We start from the raw sequence: 23973 nt of genomic DNA, 5'->3' as shown, positions 1-23973 counted from the left end.
GGACTTTAATACATCTAGGTATTGGGGAAGCTCCCCAACCCATATATGGCATTTATTACCCCTATTTTAGAAAACATTTTAGGCATGGATATTCTGTTAGGAAAGACTTTGCAAACTTGAGTGGGAGAATTCAGCTTGAACGTGCTGTAGTAAAGGCTGTTCTCAGGGACAGGCAAAATGGGAACCTGAACAGCTTTCTGCTCCTAGGCGAGTTGTCAAGTTTAAAGAGTACAAATTATTAGGCTGGGCTCGGTGGCTCACGCCTGTAATCCCAGCACTTTGGGATGCCAAGGTGGGTGGATTGCCTGAGGTCAGGAGTTTGAGACCAGCCTGGCGAACATGGCGAAACCCCATCTCTACTAAAAATACAATAATTAGCTGGGTGTGGTGGTGCACATCTGTAGTCCCAGGTACTCGGGAGGCTGATAGCTTGAACCCAGGAGGTAGATAGCTTGAATCTGGAAGGAGGAGATTGCAGTGAGCCGAGATAGCACCACTGCACTCCAGTCTGGGCGACAGAGCAAGACTCCATCTCAAAAATAAATAAATAAATAAATAGTACAAATTATTTTGGGTGGGGGGGCTGTGGAGGACATGATGAAATAAGTGCAACTAGGCCGGGTGCAGTGGCTCACGCCTGTAATCCCAGCACTTTGGGAGGCCGAGGTGGGTGAATCACGAGGTCAGGAGATCAAGACCATCTGGCTAACACGGTGAAACCCCGTCTCTATTAAAAATACAAAAAAAAAAAAAAATTAGCCAGGCACGGTGGTGGGCGCCTGTAGTCCCAGCTACTCGGGAGGGTGAGGCAGGAGAATGGCGTGAACCCGGGAGGTGGAGCTTGCAATGAGCCGAGATCACACCACTGCACGCCAGCCTGGGTGACAGAATGAGACTCCGTCTCAAAAAAAAATGAAATAAGTGCAACTATTGAGGAACTGGTAAGTGGACACATTATCCACCCAGCTCAAATTCATTTTAACAGTCTCTCTGGCCTGAACACAAACCAAACAGTACCTGGTGGATGACTGTAGATTACCAGGAATCGACCAAGGTAACCCCATCCATATATCCTGTAGTTCCTATTACTCAGGTAGCTGATCACATAGTGTCCGTGCTGGGGATGCATCACAGTGCGTTAGATTTAGCTAATGTTTTTTTCAGCATTCCTCTTTCTAAATAATCACAATTTGCTTTTACCCTGCCAGGCTGCTACTAGAATAAAAGGGTTCATGTTATGCTCTCCACTTACTGGTCCCCCAAAATAAAGAGAAGACTGTCACATTAGTAGATGCTATGGTGGAGTGTGTTTTAATCCATGGAAGTCCAGAAAGATGCCCTGGTGAGTCAGCTGCCATTCAAGGGTTGCTCCAGGGTTATCGCCAAAGTCCTAGGATTTGTCACAGAATGTTGGCTAGAGGCTTCTCTTTGTTCCCATTCCTGTCATCTTTCATGGTTTAATTACATATATATTTTTTATTTCATTATTTATTATTTTATCTATCTATCTAATTTATTTTGACAGGGTGGGTCTTGCTGTGTCACTCAGGCTAGAGTGCAGTGATGCAGTCATACCTCACTACAGCCTTGAACACCTGGGCTGAAGTGATTCTCATGCATCAGCCTCTTGAGTTGCTGGGACTACAGGCGTGAGCCATCTGACCTGGCCCTGGTTTCATTATACTGATGACATCACGTTAACCTCTGAAGACTGTAATGTGTTACAGAAAAGTCTTATACCATTGTGTGCTTGTCTACAGCAATGGGGATGGGCAATCAATCCTCAGGAAATCCAGGGACCACGGCCCACAGTGAAATTTTTAGGAGTGATATAGTCAGGTAAGACACATTGATATCAGGCATAGTAATTGACAAAGTCCAACACTTTCCTAAAAATATCATTCAATTTACAAAACCTCATTTAGCTCATGTGTAGATACTCATATATATTTATTCTTTAAGCATAGATACCCATAACAAGCAGAGTGATGACTATGCAAAATTATACTGGGATAAAGGAATAATAAACTGTCCTTAGGAAACCAAGTAATGTAGTCACATGATGTTTGACGCATTTACATATATGAGGGCTTTTATAAAGAGCTTGTGCTTGCCTAACAATAGAGTATCACACAGAAGCCATAATTCCATCTTACTTACCAGTTACTTGTTCACGAGTGGTCATAGTTCTTTTTCCATATAAACCTGAGTTGCGTGTTAAAGTGATTGTCAAAAATTAAATTTAACCTTTTTTTTTTAAGATGGAGTCTTGCTCTGTCTCCCAGGCTGGAGTGCACTGGCACGATCTTGGCTCACTGCAACCTCTACCTCCCAGGTTCAAGGGATTCTCCTGCTTCAGCCTCCCGAGTAGCTGGGATTACAGGCACCCACCACCGCGCCCGGCTAATTTGTGTATCTTTAGTAGAGACGGGGTTTCACCATATTGGCCAGGCTGGTCTCAAACTCCTGACCTTGTGATCTGCCCACCTTGGCCTTTTAATCATTTGCCTATTGTATATGTCCTACCATGGTCAAAGTAATACAAGAAAGGTATATACAAAGGCCAGGTGTGGTGGCTTATGCCAGTAATCCCAACAATTTGTGAAGCCCAGATGGGTGGATCACCTGAGGTCAGGAGTTCGAGACCAGCCTGGCCAACATGGTGAAACCATGTCTTTACTAAAAATACAAAAATTAGCCAGGTGACGTGTTGGCCACCTGTATCCCAGCTACTTGGGAGGCTGAGGCAGGAGAATCACATGAACCTGGAAGATGGAGGCTGCAGTGAGCCAAGATCTCACCATTGCACTATAGCCTGGGTGAGAAAGCCAGACTCCGTCTCAAAAAAGAAAAAAAGAAGAAAGGACATACAAAATTCCTTGCAACACCACAATAAAAGTTAAATTTGGCTGTTTGAAGTGGCTCAAGCCTATAATCCTAGCACTGTGAGGCTGAGGGAGGAGACCTACTTGAGGCTAAAAGTTGAAGAGCAGCCTGGGACCACAGTTAGATTACATCTCCACAGAAAATTTTTAAAATTTGGCAGGACATGGTGGCTCACGCCTGTAATCCCAGTAATTTGGGAGGCCGAGGTGGATGGATCACTTGAGGCTAGGAATTTGAGACCATCCTGGCCAACATGGTGAAACCTCATCTCTACTAAAAATACAAAAATGAGCCAGGCATGATGGCAGCTTCCTGTAATCCCAGCTACTTGGGAGGCTGAGGCAGGAGAATCGCTTGAACCCAGAAGGTGGAGGTTGCAGTGAGCAGAGACCGTGCCAGTGCAGACTCCATCTTAAAAAAAAAAAAAAAAAAACAGTTACCTGGGCATGGTGGTGTATGCTTGTAGTCCCACATATGTTGGAGGCTGAGGCGAGAGAATCACTTGAGCCCAAGAGTTAAGGATGCAGTGAGCTATGATCCCACCATTATACCCTGGCCTGAACAACCACCGTGTCTGGCCCAAAATTAGTAAATGTTTCTGAATAAAACATTGTGATACTGCAAACAAACTGGATGATAGGCTGGGCACTATGGCTCATGCCTGTAATCTCAGCACTTTGGGAGGCTGAGGTGGGCGGATTACCTGAGGTTGGGAGTTTGAGACCAGCCTGACCAACATGGTGAAACCCCATCTCTACTAAAAATACAAAATTAGCCAGGTGTGGTGGTACAGGCCTGTAATCCCAGCTACTCAGGAGGCTGATGCAAGAGAATCGCTTGAACCTGGGAGGCAGAGGTTGCGGTGAGCCAACATCGTGCCATTGCACTCCAGCTTGGGCAACAAAAGCGAAACTCCATCTCAAAAAAACAAAACAAAACAAAAACTGGATGATGAGCCAGGCGCAGTGGCTCACGCCTGTAATCCCAGCACTTTGGCCGGCCGAGGCGGGTGGATCACAAGGTCAGGAGATCGAGACCATCCTGGCTAACACGGTGAAACCCCGTCTTTACTAATAAATACAAAAAATTAGCCGGGCATGGTGGCGGGTGCCCGTAGTCCCAGCTACTCGGGAGGCTGAGGCAGGAGAATGGCGTGAAGCTGGGAGGCAGAGGTTGCAGTGAGCCGAGATTGCGCCGCTGCACTGTAGCCTGGGCGACAGAACGAGACTCTGTCTAAAAAAAAAAACAAAAAAAAAAACCAAAACTGGATGATTAATTGTTGGGTCAGATGTGAATTATAAGTTTTTTTGAGGAAAATTTAAAGTTCATTTAACTTAAAGGATTTTTCCTGTTTTGTTATTTGACCTTCCTTTGTGAAAAAATACAAAAATAAAATATGCATATTTAAAATATGCATATTTTTTGGCCAGGCGTGGTGGCTCACGCCTGTAATCCCAGCACTTCGGGAGGCCAAGGTGAGTGGATTACCTGAGGTCAGGAGTCTAAGACCAACCTGACCAACATGATGAAACCCTGTCTTTACTGAAAATATAAAAGTTAGCTGGGTGTAGTGGCGAGTGCCTGTAATCCCAGCTACTCAGTAGCTCAAAAAAAAAAAAAAAAAAGATAAGGCAAAAATGGGTCTAGAAGTCCAGGAGCTACCTCCTCTCACCAGAAGGCCAAGTCTTTTCTTTGTTTGTTTGCTTTTTGAGACGGTGTTTTGCTCTTGTTGCCCAGTCTGGAGTGCAATGGCATGACCTCAGTTCACTGCAACCTCCACCTCTTGGGTTCAAGTGATTCTTCTGCCTCAGCCTCCCAAGTAGCTGGGATTACAGGCATGTGCCACTATACCCGACTAATTTTTGCGTTTTTAGTAGAGACGGGGTTTTTCCATGTTGGTCAGGCTGGTCTCGAACTCCCGACCTCAGGTGATCCACCTGCCTCAGCCTTCCAAAGTGCTGGGATTATAGGCATGAGCCACCATGCCCGGCCACAAGGCCAAGTCTTATGCCATTGGAAAGACACATGTCATACACCTGCAATGTGAGACAATGCTCTTCGGTGACCAGGATGGATCAAGACAAAACAAGGGCACTCTGTAACCATGTCTCAAAATAGTATAGAAGAAAACATATTTCAAATTATCAAACTGAAACTGAAAAAAATTTTCAGTAATGTGACTCATTGGTAATTCTCATATATCTCACTGTCATTTATGGCTTTTGGTCATATTTATTACTATATTACACCCTCTTTGACAACAAGTATGGTACTGGTGGTCTTTGGCAAGATGTCACTGAGAACATTGAGTTAACTTTTGGTAGAATGAGTGAATGAAGTTAGGACTAAGAAGCTGGGCGTGGTGGCTTACGCATGTAATCCCAGCACTTTGGGAGGCTGAGGTAGGTGGGTCACAAGGTCAAGAATTCCAGACCAGCCTGACCAACATGGTGAAACCCCATCTCTACTAAAAATACAAAAATTAGCCGGGTGTGGTGGCGGGCGCCTGTCACCCCAGCTACTCGGGAGGCTGAGGCAGGAGAATCGCTTGAACCCAGGAGGCAGAGGTTGCAGTGAGTGGAGATCGCACCACTGCACTCAAGCCTGGGTGACAGAGCGAGACTGCGTCTCAAAAAAAAAAAAAAAGAAAAAGAAAAAAAGAAAAGTTAGGACTAAGATAAAAAATTTAAGGATAGCCAGGCGCGGTAGCTCACGCCTGTAATCCCAGCACTTTGGGAGGGCGAGGTGGGCGGATCACGAGGTCAGGAGATTGAGACCATCCTGGCTAACATGGTGAAACCCTGTCTCTACTAAAAAAAATACAAAAAAATTGGCCATGCATGGTGGCAGGCACCTGTATTCCCAGCTACTTGGGAGGCTGTGGCGGGAGAATGGCGTGAACCTGGGAGGCCGAGCTTGCAGTGAGCTGACATCGTGCCACTGCACTCCAGCCTGGGTGACACAGTGAGACTCCGTCTCAAAAAAAAAAAAAAAAAAAAAAAAAAAAAAAAAAAAATTTAAGGATATGAGTGAGTATAAAAAGTAAAATTTTTTTACATGAGAAAAAGCATGCCTGGCATTCTATTCACATGGGAATACTGACTCACAATGTCCAACCAATAACTTGGCAACATTATGAACTTGATCTAATACATATTTTAATAGAGCTACTGAATTAATTAAGAAAGAATAATGTTTGTCAGTATACAGTTGTGGAGAAGTTGAACTATTTCTATGACACACGTACAGAAATCTTGGTTGCCAAAAAAAGTATTGTTTTTAATCAAATATAATCAAACATAATTGAAAATAAATGGAGACATTACATTCAGAAATGAAACACAGGAAACACTCAACACTTCCTGGGAGGAGGAAGGTGCTTATTCTCACCTTCCGGAAAGTCCTGGGTGAGACCAGTCACTGCAGCAGAGGAAGAAGCTCCTATCTAGTTGGACTGGACAAAAGCATAGTAGCTGTGAGGCTACAAGATAAGGGTCAGTAACAGCAGGAACAAAGGTGCTTGCCAAACAAATCACATCTCATACTGACTCAATATACAAAGTAGGGGAGTTGAACATCAGAGAACAATCTCACCCATGACAGTCTGCATTAGCTCTCTGGTAAAGACATTATACCTAAAGAAACACCTGGCCAGGCACAGTGGATCACGCCTATAATCCCAGCATTTTGAAAGGCCAAGACGGACGGATCACTTGAGGTCAGGAGTTTAAGACCAGCTTGCTCAACATGGTGAAACCCCATCTCTACTGAAAATACAAAAATTTAGCCATGCGTGGTGGTGTGCACCTGTAATCCTGACTACTCAGGTGGCTGAGACACCAGAATCACTTGAAACCAGGAGGCCGAGATTGCAATGAGCCAAGATAATGCCACTCTACTCCAGCCTGGGTGACAGAGCGAGACCCTGTCTCAAAAAAAAGACAAAGAAAACCCGTATTACAGATGGAGCTTTTTCATTATTCTATTCTTTCAGTCTTTAAAAAAACATCTTAGTCTTTATTTCTCTTCAATTTGCCCTTAACCACTGATGGATCTTTAATGTGAAGCTTCTGAAGACACCTTTACCCAAAGGCCCATACCTCTGAGCAAATTTTGAGGACATTCTTGATTGGCAAGCCAAAGATTCAGAAAAAAATGGGCTGGGAGCAGGGAGTCAGCCTGTATGGATGTGGCACCTGTTTGGTGCCTCTAAAATGTGACTGATGACTTCCTCTTGTCTGCCTTTGAAATTGCATGTAAGACAGGACACTGGTGAATTGTATCATGACATCCTCCAACTCCATCTCTAGATTTTATTGTCCTGTCACAGGCTTCTCTCTTTTTTTTTGAGATGGAGTCTTGCTCTGTCGCCGCTGGAGTGCAGTGGCGCGATCTCGGTTCACTGCAAGCTCTGCCTCCTGGGTTCACGCCATTCTCCTGCTTCAGCCTCCTGAGTAGCTGGGACTACAGGCACCCGCCACCACGCCCAGCTAGTTTTTTTTGTATTTTTTAGTAGAGACAGGGTTTCACCGTGTTAGCCAGGATGGTCTTGATCTGCTGACTTCATGATCCGCCCGCCTCAGCCTCCCAAAGTGCTGGGATTACAGGCGTGAGCCACCGTGCCTGGCCAGGCCTCTCTTCTTAACTCAACACTCAGTTATCTCAGAGGGTTTCTCTCTAGTGTCTCTTCCTGTGTTTGAAAGGAAGTGGGACAACTGAATGCTTCCTCAATTTTTTTTTTGAGATGGAGTTTCACTCTTGTTGCCCAGGCTGGAGTGCAATGCTGTGATCTTGGCTCACTGCATTGAGCCAAGGTTCAAGCAACCTCCCAGGTTCAAGCAATTCTCCTGCCTCAGTCTCCCGAGTAGCTGGGATTACAGGCATGTGCCACCACGCCCATCTAATTTTTTGTATTTTTAGTAGAGACAGGGTTTTGCCATGTTAGCCAGGCTGGTCTCGAACTCCTGACCTCAGGTGATCTGCCCGCCTTGGCCTCCCAAACTGCTGGGATTACAGGCGTGAACCACCGTGCCAGCCCCCCGCTTTTTTTTTCAGATGGAGTCTCACTCTGCTGGGGTACAGTGGCATAATCTCGGCTCACTGCAACATCCAGCTCCTGGGTTCAAGTGATTCTTCTGCCTCAGCCTCCTGAGTAGCTGGGACTACAGGCACGTGCCACCACGCCTGGCTAATTTTTGTATTTTTGGTAGAGACGGGGTTTCACTATGTTGGCCAGGCTGGTATTGAACTCCTGACCTCAAGTGATCCACCTGCCTTGGCCTCTCAAAGTGCTGGAATTACAGGTAAGCTACTGTGCACAGCAATCAATTTCTTATATTAATAGGATTTCTCTCACATATTAATAGTATGAATTGCTTCATTTCAGGAATGCTTTTCACATTCCCTTCATTTACAGGGTTTCTCTTAAGCGAGTTATTTCATGGCTACAAAAGGATCTGATACAAGGGAATGCTTTTCTATATTGCTTGCATTCAGAGGGTCTCTCTTTATTGTGTATCCTTTTATGTCTTTGAAAATGAATGGGGAGAAGGCCGGGCACAGTGGCTCACGCCTGTATGCACAGCACTTTGGGAGGCTGAGGCAGGTGGATCACCTGAGGTCAGGAGTTCGAGACGAACCTGGCCAACATAGTGAAACCCCGTCTCTACTAAAAATACAAAAATTAGCTGGGCGTGGTGATGGGCACCTGTAATCCCAGCTACTTGGGAGGCTGGGGCAGGAGAATCACTTGAACCCAGGAGGTGGAGGTTGCAGTGAACAGAGATGGAACCACTGCTCTCAGCCTCGGCGACAGAGCAAGACTCCGTCTCAAAAAAAAAAAAGAAAGAAATGAATGGGGAGACAGGCCTATCTGTCGTGTGCAATACCATGTGGGTTTCAACGCCACTCAGATCAGAAAATGCTTTCCCACGCGGTTTACATTCATAGGGTTTTCCTCTAGTCTAAGTCCTTTTGTGAATTATACCCTCTTTGACAACAGGTATGCCACTGCGGGTTTTTGGCACAAAGTCACTCTGAAGAACGTGAGATAACTTTTGGTATTATGAATGAACAAAAAATTAGGACCAAGATAAATGTTCTAAGTATATAAGCATGAAAATTAAAATTTACATGAGGAAAAAGATGCCTGGGATTTTGTCCACTTGGTAATATTGACTCACAATGTCCAAAAAGTAATGTGGTAACATAAACTTGATCTAATGCATGATGGCACTGAGATATTTTATTATGGCTTCTCAATTAATTAAATAGAGAATAACAGCTGGGTGCAGTGGCTCATGCCTGTAATCCCAGCACTTTGGGAGGCTAAGGCAGGTGGATCACTTCAGGTCAGGAGTTCAAGACCAGTGTGGCCAATAGGGTGAGACCTCATCTCTACTAAAAATATAAAAATTAGCCAAGCCTGGTGGTGCACACCTGTAATCCCAGGCATCTTTTTCCTCAGGAGGCTGAGGCAGGAGAATTGCTTGAACCTGGAGGCGAAGCTTGCAGTGAGGCAAGATCATGCCACTGCACTCCAACCTGGGCAACAGAACAAGACTCATCTCAAACAACAACAAAAAATAGAGAATAACGGCCGGGTGCGGTGGCTTATACCTGTAATCCCAGCACTTTGGGAGGCCAAGGCAGGCGGATCACGAGGTCAGGAGATTGAGACCATCCTGGCTAACACGATGAAACCCCATCTCTACTAAAAATACAAAAAATTAGCCAGGTGTGGTGGCAGGCGCCTGTAGTCCCAGCTACTCGGGAGGCTGAGGCAGGAGAATGGCATGAACCCAGGAGATGGAGCTTGCAGTGAGCTGAGATCACGCCACTGCACTCCAGCCTGGGTGACAGAGCGAGACTCCGTCTCAAAAAGAAAAAAAAAATACAGAATAACATGTTAGTATGCAGTTGCTATAAACATTTAATTGTTTACATTTGTTGTCTGTATTTGAAGGTTCTTGGCAGATCTGAAGGCTTTCCCACATTGCTTATATTCATAGGGTTGCTCTACAGTGTGAGTCCTTTCATGCACCCGAAGTTGTGAGACAGATCTGTAGGCTTTCCCGCATTGCTTACATTCATAGGGTTTCTCGCCAGTGTGAATCTTTCTATGCATCTGAAGTTGAGTGGCAGATCTGAAGGCTTTACCACACTGCTTACATTCGTAGGGTTTCTCTCCAGTGTGAGTCCTTTCATGATATCGAAGGCTACTGGAAGAAATGAAGGCTTTCCCACACTGCTTACATTCATAGGGTTTCTCTCCAGTGTGGGTCTTTTCATGATACTGAAATGCAGTAGAAGACATGAAGGCTTTACCACATTGCTTACACTCATACTGCTTCTCTCCAGTGTGAGTCCTTTCATGGTACTGAATGGAACTGAAAGAAATAAAGGCTTTTCCACATTGCTTACACTCATAGGGTTTCTCTCCAGTGTGAGTCCTTTCATGTCTACGAATGGCAGTGGAAGAAATGAAGGCTTTACCACACTGCTTACACTCATAGGGTTTCTCTCCAGTGTGAATCCTTTTATGACACTGAAAGGAACCAGAAGAAGTGAAGGCTTTGCCACATTCCTTGCATTCATGCGGTTTCACTCCAGTGTGAGCCCTTTTATGTCTACGAAAGGAACCAGGCAAACTGAATGCTTTCCCACAATCCTTACATTCATATGGTTTCTCTCCAGTGTGCATCCTTTTGTGTATATGCAAAGAAGAAAAATAATTGAATGCTTTTCCGCATTCCTTACATTCACAGGGTTTCTCTCCAGTGTGTGTTCTTGCATGTACTTGAAGGATCTTGGCAGATGTGAATGCTTTGTCACACTCTTTACATTCATAGGCATTCTGTCCTCTGTGCATCGTTGCATGTATTTGAAAGGAAGAGAAATTGTTGAATGCTTTTCCACATTCCTTATAGGGTTTCTCTCCAGTGTGTGTCTTTTCATGACTTTGAAGGTTTCTGACAGATCCAAAGGTTTTTTCACATTGTTTAGATTCATACGGTTGCTTTCCAGTGTGAGTCCTTTCATGCATTTGAAGGTGTGAGGCAGATCTGAAGGCTTTCCCACATTGCTTACACTTATAGGGTTTCTCTCCAGTGTGAGTCCTTTCATGATATCGAAAGGAAGTGGAAAAAATGAAGGCTTTACCACACTGCTTACATTCATAGGGTTTCTCTTGAGTGTGAGTCCTTCCATGCATTTGAAGGTGTGAGGCAGATCTGAAGGCTTTCCCACATTGCTTACACTCATAGGGTTTCTCTCCAGTGTGAGTCCTTTCATGATATCGAAAGGAAGTGGAAGAAATGAAGGCTTTACCACACTGCTTACATTCATAGGGTTTCTCTCCAGTGTGAGTCCTTTCATGATAGTGAAAGGAACTGGAACGATTGAAGGCTTTACCACAGTGCTTGCATTCATAAGGTTTCTCTCCAGTGTGAGTTCTTTCATGTCTTCGAAACGAACTGGGAGAATCAAAGGCTTTTCCACATGTCTTACATTTATAAGGTCTCATTCTAGTGTGCATTTTCATGTGTCTTTGAAAGTTAAGATAAGATAATGCTTTCCTACATTGTTTACATTCATAGGGCTTTTTCCCAGAGTGGGTCACTTCATGTCTACAAAGATAACTGAGACACTTGAATGCCTTCCCACATTTGGTACATTCATAAGGCTTCTCCTCACTGTGAGTTCTTTCATGTATTTGAAAGGAATGGAACCATCTGAAGGCTTTTCCACATTGTTTGCATTCATATGGCTTCTCTCCAGTGTGAGTTCTTCTATGTTCATAAAAGGAATTGGGACTACCGAATGCTTTCCCACATTCCTTACATTCATAAGGCTTCTCTCCAGTGTGAGTTCTTTCATGTATTTGAAGGGAAGTTGAATAACTAAAGGCTTTACCACATTGTTTACATTCATATGGTTTCTCTCCAGTGTGAACTCGTTCATGTATAAGATATATGCTGAGACAAGGGCAGGCTTTCCCACAAAACTTACATTTATAAGGTCCATCTCCATTGTGCATTATCATGTGTCTTTGAATGCTTGAATGGGATATGAAAGTTTTTCCACATTCTTTACAATCATAGAGTTTTTCTCCAGTATGAGCCTTTTCTTGCATTTGAAAGGAGGGGTGACATCTGAAGGCTTTCTTATGTTGTTGACACTTATATGGCTCCTGTGCATATTCCTGATACTCAGATGGCTTGTGTGCAGTGTCAGCTCTAATGTGCCTATTAAGGGAAGAATGACCCATGAAGACTTCTCCACACACACTGCTTTCACATGATTTTACTCCAGGAGAAGTTTTTTTATTCAGTGTGTCATCTGGAATCTGGCTAGAAGTTTCTCCACAACGATTTTCTTCTGTATTTTCATCAACTCTCTCCCCCAGAAGACTTCTGTGAAAAATGAGAAACACATTATTGAAGGTTTGTTTATAAGTGATTTGATGTTTATTAACAAGGATTGCACTTGCATTTTCTTTTTTTTAATTATTTTATTTTATTTTATTATTAATATACTTGAAGTTTTAGGGTACATGTGCACAATGTGCAGGTTTGTTACATATGTATACATGTGCCATTTGGTGTACTGCACCCATTAGCTCGTCATTTAGCATTAGGTATATCTCCTAATGCTATCCCTCCCCGCTGAACTTGCATTTTCAACATTATCCAGGAAAGTGTAGGCTTTCTACCCTGTCTAAATTGTTGGAAGGTGACTGGACCACATGGCTACAAGATGGCCTATCTATACATATTATTTTTAAAAATCATATGTTTAAAAAGGAAAAACACCATATAAGAATTCTTCATAATATTTCCATGTAGACTATTTTACAAATACTAAACTTCTATATCATTTTCTTGAGTCAGGGTCACCATATAGCCCAGGCTGGAGTGCAGTGGCATCATCATGGTTCACAGCACCCTTGAACTCCTGGACTCAAGTGATCTTCCTGCCTCAGCCTTCGATGTGGCTAGGACTACAGGTATATGCCACAATGTATAGCTAGTTCTTTGTGTGAGATGAAGTCTCACTATTTTGCTCAGGCTCTTCTCAAACTCCAGGCCTCTAGCAATCCTCCCACCTCCAACTCCCAAACAGTTGAAATTACAGGTGTGAGCCACTGTGCCCAGCCTACGTCACATTTAAATGTAGGTTTTTAGAGTGAATATTTTAAGAATAAATAAATGTAATGCTAGGCATATTTTCTTTATTTGCTTCTTCTTAACATATTCTCGCATTCCGAGATTTTCTAGAGAGACATTGCTTTGTCTTGTGAGTTTAAATCACCTTAGATTATTCCTGGGATTTTTGTACTGATCTTCGATGTTCTGGTCTTTCCATTTTTCTCCTAAAATACAGAATCAGAAAAATAATCCTGAATTAAAATAAAATTATGAAAAAATGATTAGATTCTATGTTCATGGGACATTAGAGCCATACCTCATTTATTCATCAAAGTATTGCCTGTACATATTCCAAATCAAGGAATAGCATTAATGAGCTAGAAACACTTGTCTCATTCACTGGGGGACGTTAAACTGTCATTCTTACCTATAGAGGCCAGATTCCTCAAGGTTTCCTGCATCACTTCTCTGTAGAGATTCTTCTGGGAAGGATCCAGCAAAGACCACTCCTCCTGGGTAAAGTTCACAGCCACATCCTCGAAAGCCACCAAGTCCTGAAACATCCCACATGTACAGAGGAGGATGGGTGGGACTGAGAGCACTGGGGGTCTATACCCTCTTCCTAAGAAGTTCCCATGATGCTGTGGACTCCAAACATTTATTCTATTTCTTGGTCATCTGACCCATTACTCTCTGTCTATACTTACTTTCTTCTATAAAGCAATTCTGATGGTGGAACAGAACTAAGCAATAAACGAACAGCAGAATAGAAAAATGTGTCTTTTCATGGAATCCAGGGAGAAAGGTGCGCTGCCTGGGCTGCTCTAAATGTCTGTTTGTAGCATGGGTCTATAGCACCTGTCATAACACAGTCCTCTAAATTCACATGCAGAAAAATGTTAACATTAGCAGTCCTGAGGCTGTATGTCCTTGAAAATGCCTGTTCACAAAGTTTAACCATTGAAGATTACCTGGAAGGGGGATTTTATTCTAATTGAAGCAGCAGACAACAAAAGCAAAAAAAAAACTGGATTTTGCAGGGGGTTCAACCAACCCAACTGATAAGAGAGGCAGAACTATCTAAATAAAAAACTCATGAATAGAAATTTTGTGAAAAACAGTACTGTGGGCCGGGCGCGGTGGCTCATGCCTGTAATCCCAGGACTTTGGAAGGCTGAGGCGGGCGGATCGCTTCAGGTCAGGAGTTCGAGACCAGCCTCAACATGGAGAAACCCTGTCTCTACTAAAAATACAAAATTAGCCGGGCGTGGTGGTGCATGCCTGTAATCCCAGGTACTCGGGAGGCTGAGGCAGGAGAATTGCTTTAACCTGGCAGGCGGAGGTTGCGGTGAGCTGAGATTGCACCATTGCACTCCAGCCTGGGCAACAAAAGTGAAACTCTGTCTCAAAAAAAAAAAAGACTGTGGTAGGAAAACTTAAATTGTAATTGATGAAATGCTGAAGGCTGAATGGAGACAAAGTGCAGGGATAAAAACTCCAGTGCACCCACTCCTAACAAAAAGGCAAATATTTATCAAAATTTAAAAGTTCTGTCTATGAGGGGACACCATAAACAGATGGAAAAGGCACCCCATGACACTGGAGCAAATATTGGCAAGTCATATATCTGGAAAAGTCTCAATATTCAGAAAATATAATGAATTTTTACATTCAACTAAAAAGAAAAGAAAAATCAAGGCCAGGCACGGTGGCTCACGCCTGTAATCCCAGCACTTTGGGAGGCCAAGGTGGGTGGATCACCTGAGGTCAGGAGCTCAAGACCAGCCTGGCCAACATGGTGAAACCCTGTCTCTACTAAAAATACAAAAAATTAGCCAGGCATGGTGGTGGGTGCCTGTAATCCTAGCTACTCGGGAGGCTGGGGCCAGAGAATTGCTTGAAGCCGGGAGGCGGAGGTTGCAGTGAGCGTAGATCGTGCCATTGCACTCCAGCCTGGGCAACAACAGTGAGAATTTATCTCAAAAAAAAAAAAAAGAAAAGAAAAAAGAAAAAGAAAAAAGAAAAATCAAACACCTCAAATATAAAGTTTGGAAAAAACGTTGAGAAATTGGATCCCATGTGCTCTGACCAAAGCATTGCAAAATGGCTCAATCTCTATGGAAAACAGTATGGTGGTGCCTGAAAAACTAGCAAAAAAAAAAATTTTCTTCCAGCAACCCATTTCGGGGTCTATTTATATTCAATTCATATAAATTGAAAGTTGGATCTTTGAAGAAATATTTGAAAACCACTGTTCACAATAGCCAAGAGATGGATCAATCCAAATGTCCACTGATGGCTAAATGGATAAAGAAAATGTGGTATGCATGTACTTACAATGGGATAGTATTTAGTCTTACAAAATAACATTCTGTCCCATGCTACAAAAAGCATGAAAATTCAGGATTTGGCTGGCTGCAGTGGCTCATGTCTGTAATCCCAGCACTTTGGGAGGCCGAGGCAGGGTGGATCACGAGGTCAGGAGTTCAAGACCAGCCTGGCCTAGATGGTAAAACCCCGTCTCTACTAAAAATACAAAAATTAGCCGGGCATGGTGGTGGGTGCCTGGAATCCCAGCTACTTGGGAGGCTGAGGCAGAGAACAGCTTGAACCCAGGAGGCAGAGGTTGCAGTGAGCCGAGATCATGCCACTGCACTCCAGGCTGGGTGAGAGAGTGAGACTCCATCTCAAACAAAAAAAAAAAAAAGAAAAAAAATTCAGGATTCTATACTGATTGCAAAAGGCCAGTCACAAAAATACAGTATTATTCATCTTAGACGAGTTATATAGATTTGTCAAACTAACTCGACAGTACATGTAAAATTCCTAAAGCTAATAAATGTTAATATTTTTTACAATAATAAATTATTGTACCAAGTAAAAAAAAAAAAAAAAAAAAAAAAAAACCTAATTGATTGAAAGATAGGGAAAGTATCTGAATGACATTCCTGCAAGATAAATGGAAAGGGCCAAGAAGATCATGAAAAGAAGTTCAGTGGACCGGGAGTCATCAGGCACAAGGATTTATACAATGTAGTTTTTAGTGGTTATTGAGTGCTTTCCTCTCATGAATAGTATTCATAAAGTAATACATTTTTAACCCATTTCCCATTTAGAAAAAAAAGTGCAGCTTGCTGCCAGCATTCATTGAATTTTACATAAGCATACTCTTTAAAGCTGAAGGAAATCTGATTGATTTTCAAGGTGAAAATAAAATTTCTAAACAGAACTTGTTTCTAATCCTAATATAACAAAAACGTATATGATGTTACATTAGGATTAGAGACAAGAGTATTCTCGGAGCACATGGAAAATGGGTTGAATATACCCACCACTTATTGCATTGTGGAAAAAAATGGTAAGCAATTAAAATACCACAGCAGTTTCACATGTACCATGGGGGACACATGATTGATAATGATGTCCAGTGGAGAGGGGAAGTGAGGGAGTGTTTTGGAATGTGGGGAGGAAACCAGAAACTTAAGGATTTATCATCAGCCCTAGCAAGAACTAGGCTGGGAGGATCTCAAGGACTCCTTCCTTGACCATACTTCAGTGAGGCTCCTCAGAGCCCGCTTCCTGACTAGCTTTTGTGTTTGTCCTGCAGAGCCCAGTTATAGCTAAATCCTAATAAGGGAGTTTAGAGAGAATCCCCCCCAACTTGACATCTAATCAAGTTGTTTCCCTCACCTATGATAATTTATTAATATTCTCTTCCCCAACTCTTGACACCTCACTAAGTTCCATCCTCTATGGTAGCTTACTCTTTAGATATAATTGTCTTGTTGATGCATTCAGGTTGAGTTCAATTTCTTTCCCATATTAAATTGTCCTATAACATATAGGCAAAAAATAAGGCTTTATTCAACATATATTGCAATTGTGCTGAATAAAACCTTCCTTGAAATTTTTACCAGGTTTTCAGTGTAATCTCTCTTTACAAGGAATAAAGACTTAGACTTGAGACCCTAATTCATATGTCTGCAATGCATTAGTGATAAGAAGTTCTCTTCCGGTGGGGAGGAAGATGGATTTCTTGAGAGTACCTCCTACTCAAACATCCAAAACACCAGGTCAGATTTCTCTCCTGATGACCACTTCTTGTTGTCACCCTATAAACGGGATGAGATTGGAGACTGTGGGTGCACCATTGCCAGAGAGGATTACAGGGTAGAGTTCACCTCCTGCAGTAATGGGCCAGGATGCCTCAGAGTGCTGGCTACCAATTCATCCCCCATCCTATGTGAAGAAGAAGATGGACCAGATATTCAATATAGAAGTTTTTCTTCCATTTGGTGAATTATCTTGTGAAATCTTTTCTTTTTTTGTTTTTAAGCATACAACAGCCAGTATTCCTAGGCATTTTCTATACATTTACTAACCAGGCCCTACCCTGCTTAGCTACAGAGAACAGATGTGTTCAGTGTGGCATGACCACACATGCTTCAGTTTCTTTCTTTTTTTTTTTAAACACTTATTTTTTTTTTTGGTCTTTTTTTTTTCCTTTTTGTAGAGAACGGGGTCTGGCTATATTGCCCAGGCAGGTCTCGAACTCCTGGGCTGAAGCTATCCTCCCACCTCTTGCCTCCCTGAGAGCTGGGATTACAGGCGTGAGCCACCGCGCCTGGCCTCTTTTTTTTTTTGAGACGGAGTCTCACTGTTGTCCAGGCTACAATGCAGTTGGTGCAAACTCGGCTCACTGCAACCTCCGCCTCCTGGGTTCAAGCGATTCTCCTCCCTCAGCCTCCTGAGTGGCTGGGATTACAGGCATGCGCCACCACGCCTGGCTAATTTTTGTATTTTTAGTAGAGACGGGGTTTCACCATGTTAGTCAGGCTAGTATCAAATTCCTGACCTCAGGTGATCTACCCACCTCGGCCTCCCAGAGTGCTAGGATTATAGACGTGAGCCACCACACCTGGCCTAAAATACAAATTATTAATGAATGAAATTGTATCCTGACCTCCCACTCTCACCTTCTTCCTAACCTTGTTTTCTCCTCTCTGTAAAAAAAAAAATTCATTTTTGGGCTAACTTTGAGATGCTTACAGATCTTATACTTTGTCCCTTTTCCTTATTTCAATTCTCCTTTGGAATAAAGTCATTCCTGGCTGGGTGCAATGGCTCACCCCTGTTAATTCCAGCACTTTGGGAGGCCAAGGTGGGTGGATCACCCGAGGTCAGGAGTTTGAGACCAGCCTGACCAACATGGTGAAACCCCGTCTCTACTAAAAATACAAAAAATTAGCCGGGCGTGGTGCTGGGCGCCTGTAATCCCAACTACTCAGGAGGCTGAGACAGGAGAATTGCTTGAACCCAGGAGGCAGAGGTTGCAGTGAGCCAAGATCACGCCACTGCATTCCAGCCTGGGTGACAGAGCAAGACTTGGTCTCAAAAAAAAAAAAAAAAGAATAAAAGAATAAAAAGAAAAGTCATTCCTTACCTAAATCCACATCTGTCTCATTAAAAATGTTTAGAAACAACCTTATAACAACTAGCCTCAGAAGGGCATCGCTGACCCGCTGCATCTGCCTGTGGATCCTCAGTTTTCCAGGGCTCTGAGATTCTCTCAGCATAAAGGGCTCCTCCCATGGTCAGTGTGAGCAGCTGGGTCAGTGTGAGCAGCTGGGACACTGCAGGAGAGGCTCCCCAGCAAGAAACAAGTGAGCTTTCAATGACCTCTCTTTGCAGGCTTCTGATTGACCTTAGCTTGCAGTCACTGGGCTCAGGCCTGATTCAATGAGAAAATACCCAATGTTTGAAGAATCTAGCAAAATTCCTCAAACTCAGGTTCAGGTTTACACATGGAAAGGAAATTACAAGGCATTTGCATTTCGTACCACAAAATGGAAAGCAAAAGTATCTAATCCTTTCAGACAATACACACATTTGTGGAAGTCAATAATTCCAACCTGAAGCCATTAGAACTTTAAATTATTTTATTTTTTATTTTTTTGAGACGGAGTTTCGCTCTTGTTGCCCAGGCTGGAGTGCAGTGGCACGATCTTGGCTCACTACAACCTCCACCTTCTGGTTTCAAGCAATTCTCCCGCCTCAGCCTCCTGAGTAGCTGGGATTACAAGCGCCCACCACCACGCCTGGCTAATTTTTGTATTTTTTTTTTTTAATAGAGACGGGGTTTCATCATGTTGGTCAGGCTGGTCTCGAACTCCTGACCTCATGATCTGCCTTGCCTCAGCCTCCCAAGGTGCTGGGTTTACAGGCGTGAGCCACCGCGCCAGCCTTTAACCATATTTTTTGAATCTCTATTTTTATTTTTTGAGACAGTTTCTTGCTCTGTCGCCCAGGCTGAAGTGCAGTGGCATGATCATGCCTCACTGCAGCCCCCACCTCTCAGCTCAAGCCATCCTCCCACTTCAGCCTCCCAAGTGGCTGGGTACTACAGACACATACCATCATGCCTGGCTATTTTTTAAGCAGTTTGTTAAGATGGGGTTCCACCATGTTACCCAGACTGGTCTCAAACTCGTGAGCTCAAAGGATCCCACAACCCCTCGCCCACCCACTTTGGCCTCCTAAAGTGCTAGGATGTAGGTATGAGGCACTATGCCTGGCTATTTTTAAATTAATTTTTAATTTTCTTTCTTTCTTTCTTTTTTTTTTTTTTGAGATGGAGTCTCGCTCTGTGGCCCAGGCTGGAGTGCAGTGGCGTGATCTCGGCTCACTGCAAGCTCCACCTCCCGGGTTCACGTCTCCTGCCTCAGCCTCCCTGATAGCTGGGACTACAGGTGCCCACCACCACGCCCGGCTAATTTTTTGTATTTTTAGTAGAGACAGAGTTCCACCGTGTGTGCCAGGCTGGTCTCGATCTCCTGACCTTGTGATCCACCCACCTCAGCCTCCCAAAGTGCTGGGATTACAGGCGTGAGCCACCGTGCCTGGCCTTTTTTTTTTTTTGAGACAGAGTTTCGCTCTTGTTGCCCAAGCTATAGTGCAATGGCGTGGTCTCAGCTCACTGCAACCTCCGCCTCCCAGGTGCAAGCAATTCCCCTGCCTCAGCCTCCCCAGTAGCTGGGATTATAGATGCACCACCACCACGCCCGGCTAATTTTTATATTTTTAGTAGAGACGGGGTTTCACAATGTTAGCCAGGCTGGTCTCGAACTTCTGACCTCAGGTGATCGCCCGACCCGGCCTCCCAAAGCGCTGGGATTACAGGCGTGAGCCACTGTGCCCGGCCTAATTTTCTTATTTTTGAGACAGGGTCTCACTCTGTCACCCAGACTGGAGTGCAGTGGTGTGATCACGGTTCGGTGCAGCCTTGACTGCCTGGCCTCCAGGGAAATCTCATTATTATTATTATTTTACTTGAGAGGGAGTCTCACTCTGTAGCCCAGGCTGGAGTGCAGTGGTGCGATCTCGGCTCACTGCAACTCCACCTCCCGGGTTCAAGCGATTCTCCTGCCTCAGCCTCCGGAGTAGCTGGGACTACAGGAGTGTACCACCACACCCAGTTAATTTTTTATGGAAATCTCATTATTTTTAAGTTGACAATATTATTTTATTACTATTTCCCTGATAATGAAATCACTTTTGCAAAAACTATAACACTGAAAAAATTATCGCAGTCAAAGAGATCTAGCCAACTGCTCCTCTTGCCTTTATCTTTCAAGCTGCCTTAATTATTCCTAGGCTTAGGCTGAGCTAACTTTAGAAGACATTTGGCCGGGCATGGTGGCTCACGCCTGTAATCCCAGCACTTTGGGAGGCCGAGGAGGGTGGATCACGAGGTCAGGAGATCGAGACCATCCTGGCTAACACGGTGAAACCCTGTCTCTACTAAAAATACAAAAAATTAGCCAGGTGTGGTGGCGGGTGCCTGTAGTCCCAGCTACTTGGGAGGGTGAGGCAGGAGAATGGCATGAACCTGGGAGGCAGAGCTTGCAGTGAGCCGAGATCGCGTCACTGCACTCCAGCCTGGGCGACAGAGGGAGACTCCGTCAAAAAAAAAAAAAAAAAAAAAAAAAAAAGAAGACATTTATGTTATAGTTTAAATGATAATAGCTCTTCCTTAAACACTGCCTTCCTAAAACTAATGAAAAACCATGAGTCGGGGCTGGGGGAATAGAGTGGGGAGTGATGAGGAGACTGAATTTTGCTACGGTATAGACTGGTCCCAAGACACTTCTGCAGATAAGTGTTTTCAGGTTTTTTGCTTGTCTGACACCCATGGCTCCACTCAGGCCCACCAACCCTGCTCCTCTAGAAGCAACTCAGCACTCAGGAGGACCATTTCCCACCACCTCTTCCCCGAATCTGCCTTTGAAAAACCCCTGGCCGAGTTCGGTGGCTCACGCCTGTAAACCCAGCACTTTGGGGGGCCGAGGTGAGCAGATCGCTTGAGCCCAGGAGTTCAAGACCAGCCTGGGCAACATGTCGAAACCCCATCTCTACCAAAAATACAAAAATTAGCCGCCTGCACCTGTAGTCCCAGCTACTCGGGAGAGTGAGGCAGCACCATCACCTGAGCTGCTGCTCAGGTGGGTCCAGGATGCAGTGAGCCGTGATCGCGCCATGCACTCCAACCTGGGCGACAGAGTGAGACCTTGTTTAAAAAACAATTTTTAGCTGGGCGCGGTGGCTCACGCCTGTAATCCCAGCCCTTTGGGAGGCCGATGCGGGCGGATCACCTGAGGTCAGAAGTTCAAGACCACCTTGGCCAACACGGTGAAACCCCGTCTTTACTGAAAATACAAAAATCAGCAGGGCGTGGTGGCGCGTCTGTAACCCCAGCTACTAGGGAAGCTGAGCAGGAGAATCGCTTGAATCCGGGAGGCAGAGGTTGCAGTGATCCCAGATCGCGCCATTGCACTCCAGCCTGGGCAAAAAAGAGCGAGACTCTGTCTTAAAAAAAAAAAATTGTAAGAAAAAATATTAAAGAAAAATCTCTAACTATAAAGCCTTCGGGCAGACTGATTTGAGTGCTAACTCCATCTCCGTCTTCGTCTTCGGCGTTGCGTGGTCCATCTCGTGTCAAACATTTTCTTTACTGCAATGCCCTGGTCTTTCTATTTGCAGCACAGGCAGGAAGAACCCCTCAGGCGGTTAAAACAACAAAGCATCTAGTACACATTGATCATGATGTGAACAAAAACATGACAGCAGTTGCCAAGCTCTAAGCCACAGATAACAGGGAAAACATTTATCCACTGTCACAAGTTCTCCACGCTAGGCCAGGCGCGGTGGCTCACGCCTCTATTCCCAGCACCGGGCCTGTTTAAGTTTTAACAGGAGAAAGGGGTCACTGAGGGCCTCACAGCGCAGCTCCTCCCGCACGAGCCCCACACCCAAGGCGGGATTGCCCCCATGACCCTCCCGTGGCCCCGCACAATATGGAGAGACTCCGGGCTGCGGGCGCGGAGCTGTCCAGAGAGGGCTCCCGGGCTAGGGACGCAGTCGCCGCGCGGCAACGAGACAGGGCGCCCAGGGGTCCCGGCTGCCGGCCCAGCAGCACCCGGCGGCCGACTGGACCGAAGGCCGAGCTGCGCCAGGGGGGGTCGGGCCCCAGACCTCGGAGTCGCTGCGGGGAGGTCCGGGTCCCGGCACAGCCGGTTCCAGCCAGTTCCAACCAGCCTCCGCCTACCCCCCCAACGTCTCGGGACTCCCAGCGGGGGCTCACACTCACCATCTCCTGGCTTTCAGGTGACTCCCACGTCCAAAGCAGTCACAACGCAGACGACAGGGCGACAGAAGTATGGCGGTGGCAACCGGTCCCTCTCAGAGCAGGAAAAATGGGGTGCCAACCTCACCCGGTGGGAGGAGCCAAAGACTGAGGCGAAAGGCAATGCGACCCACTGATAAACAGTTGGCCGGGCCCCACCTCGGCGACTCTGATTGGGTGGAGCGCCAGGCCCCGCCCCCTGCATCCTGAGTGACAGCAGAAGACCTGGTTAACAGGGCCAAGCAGAGCAGGACTGACCGCTTCGAGCCACAGTCCAAGGTCAAGTTCCCTCTCTGCGCCCTGCTCTTTGAAAATTTGCATTTCGGCCAAACTTGCTCGTCTTAATTACTAGAAGTGGCTCTGTCAATGGTCTGTCCCTGCTTCTTGGACCTGCACAGTGTCATAAGTGTGTGCAGGGAGTTCCAGACTCCATGTTCAATAGAGGTGAAAGCAATTAAAATGTTTTATTCCAAAATATATTTATTTGGCAATTTCGAATGGCTACAGCTTTGCCCTTGCACAGCTATCTTCTGGTGGGGCGGGGGTGGGGGGGGGTGGGGGGGGAAATTTGCGTCTATGGAGTATTTCCATTAGTGAAGCCATGCCCCCTCTCCCCTTTTCCCTTTCCATGATCCGGGAGAAATTGAGAGTCCGACACCTTTAAAAGTCTGGAAAGCTGGGCGCGGTGGCTCACGCCTGTAATCTCAACACTTTGAGAGGCCGAGGCGGGTGTATCACCTGTGATCGGGAGTTCGAGACCAGCCTGGCCAACATGGTGAAACCACATCTCTACTAAAATACAAAATATTAGCCGGTCGTGGTGGCGGACGCCTGTAATCCTAGGTATGTGGGAGCCTGAGGCAGGAGAATCACTTGAACCTGGGAGGCGGAGGTTGCAGTGTGCCGAGATCATGCCACTGGACTCCAGCCTGGGCAACAAGAATGAAACTCCGTCTCAAAAAAAACAAAAACAAAAAAAGTCTGGAAAGAGGCCAGGCAAGGTGGCTGGGGCCTGTAATACCAGCACTTTAGGAGGCCAGGGCAGGAGAATCACTTTGGCCCAGGAGTTGAGGGCTGCAGTGAGCTGTGATTGCACCAGTACACTCCAGCCTGGGCAACAGAGTGAGACCAAAAAACAAAAAAAGTAAGAAATTCTGTTTTTGTTTTTTTGTGGTTTTTTTTGAGATGGTGTCTTGCTCTGTTGCCCAGGCTGGAGTGAGTGACGCGATCTCGGCTCACCGCAAGCTCCGCCTCCCA

General features: G+C 45.1%; 1 protein-coding gene across 3 annotated transcripts in view; it reads right to left on the bottom strand.

Moving 5' to 3' along the window:
• Positions 1-9799: 9799 nt before the first annotated feature.
• LOC129020135 (zinc finger protein 433-like) overlaps positions 9800-23973 on the bottom strand; it is a 35269-nt gene continuing 21095 nt past the window's right edge. The window contains exons 1-4 of one of the 3 annotated variants that reach the window (XM_054464062.2): positions 22681-22887; positions 13462-13588; positions 13198-13258; positions 9800-12299 (exon numbers count right to left, since the gene is read on the bottom strand). In XM_054464062.2, coding sequence (XP_054320037.2) covers positions 9818-12299; positions 13198-13258; positions 13462-13588; positions 22681-22683 — 2673 coding nt within the window. In that variant the 5' untranslated portion in view covers positions 22684-22887 and the 3' untranslated portion in view covers positions 9800-9817. Of the gene's footprint in view, positions 12300-13197; positions 13259-13461; positions 13598-22680; positions 22888-23973 lie in introns of those variants that run through there. The other 2 variants (XM_054464060.2, XM_054464061.2) reach the window with 2 other exon arrangements.

Source organism: Pongo pygmaeus, chromosome 20 (assembly GCF_028885625.2).
Source record: "Pongo pygmaeus isolate AG05252 chromosome 20, NHGRI_mPonPyg2-v2.0_pri, whole genome shotgun sequence".
Lineage (NCBI taxonomy): Eukaryota > Metazoa > Chordata > Mammalia > Primates > Hominidae > Pongo > Pongo pygmaeus.
This window is presented reverse-complemented; position numbering and strand designations above follow the sequence as displayed.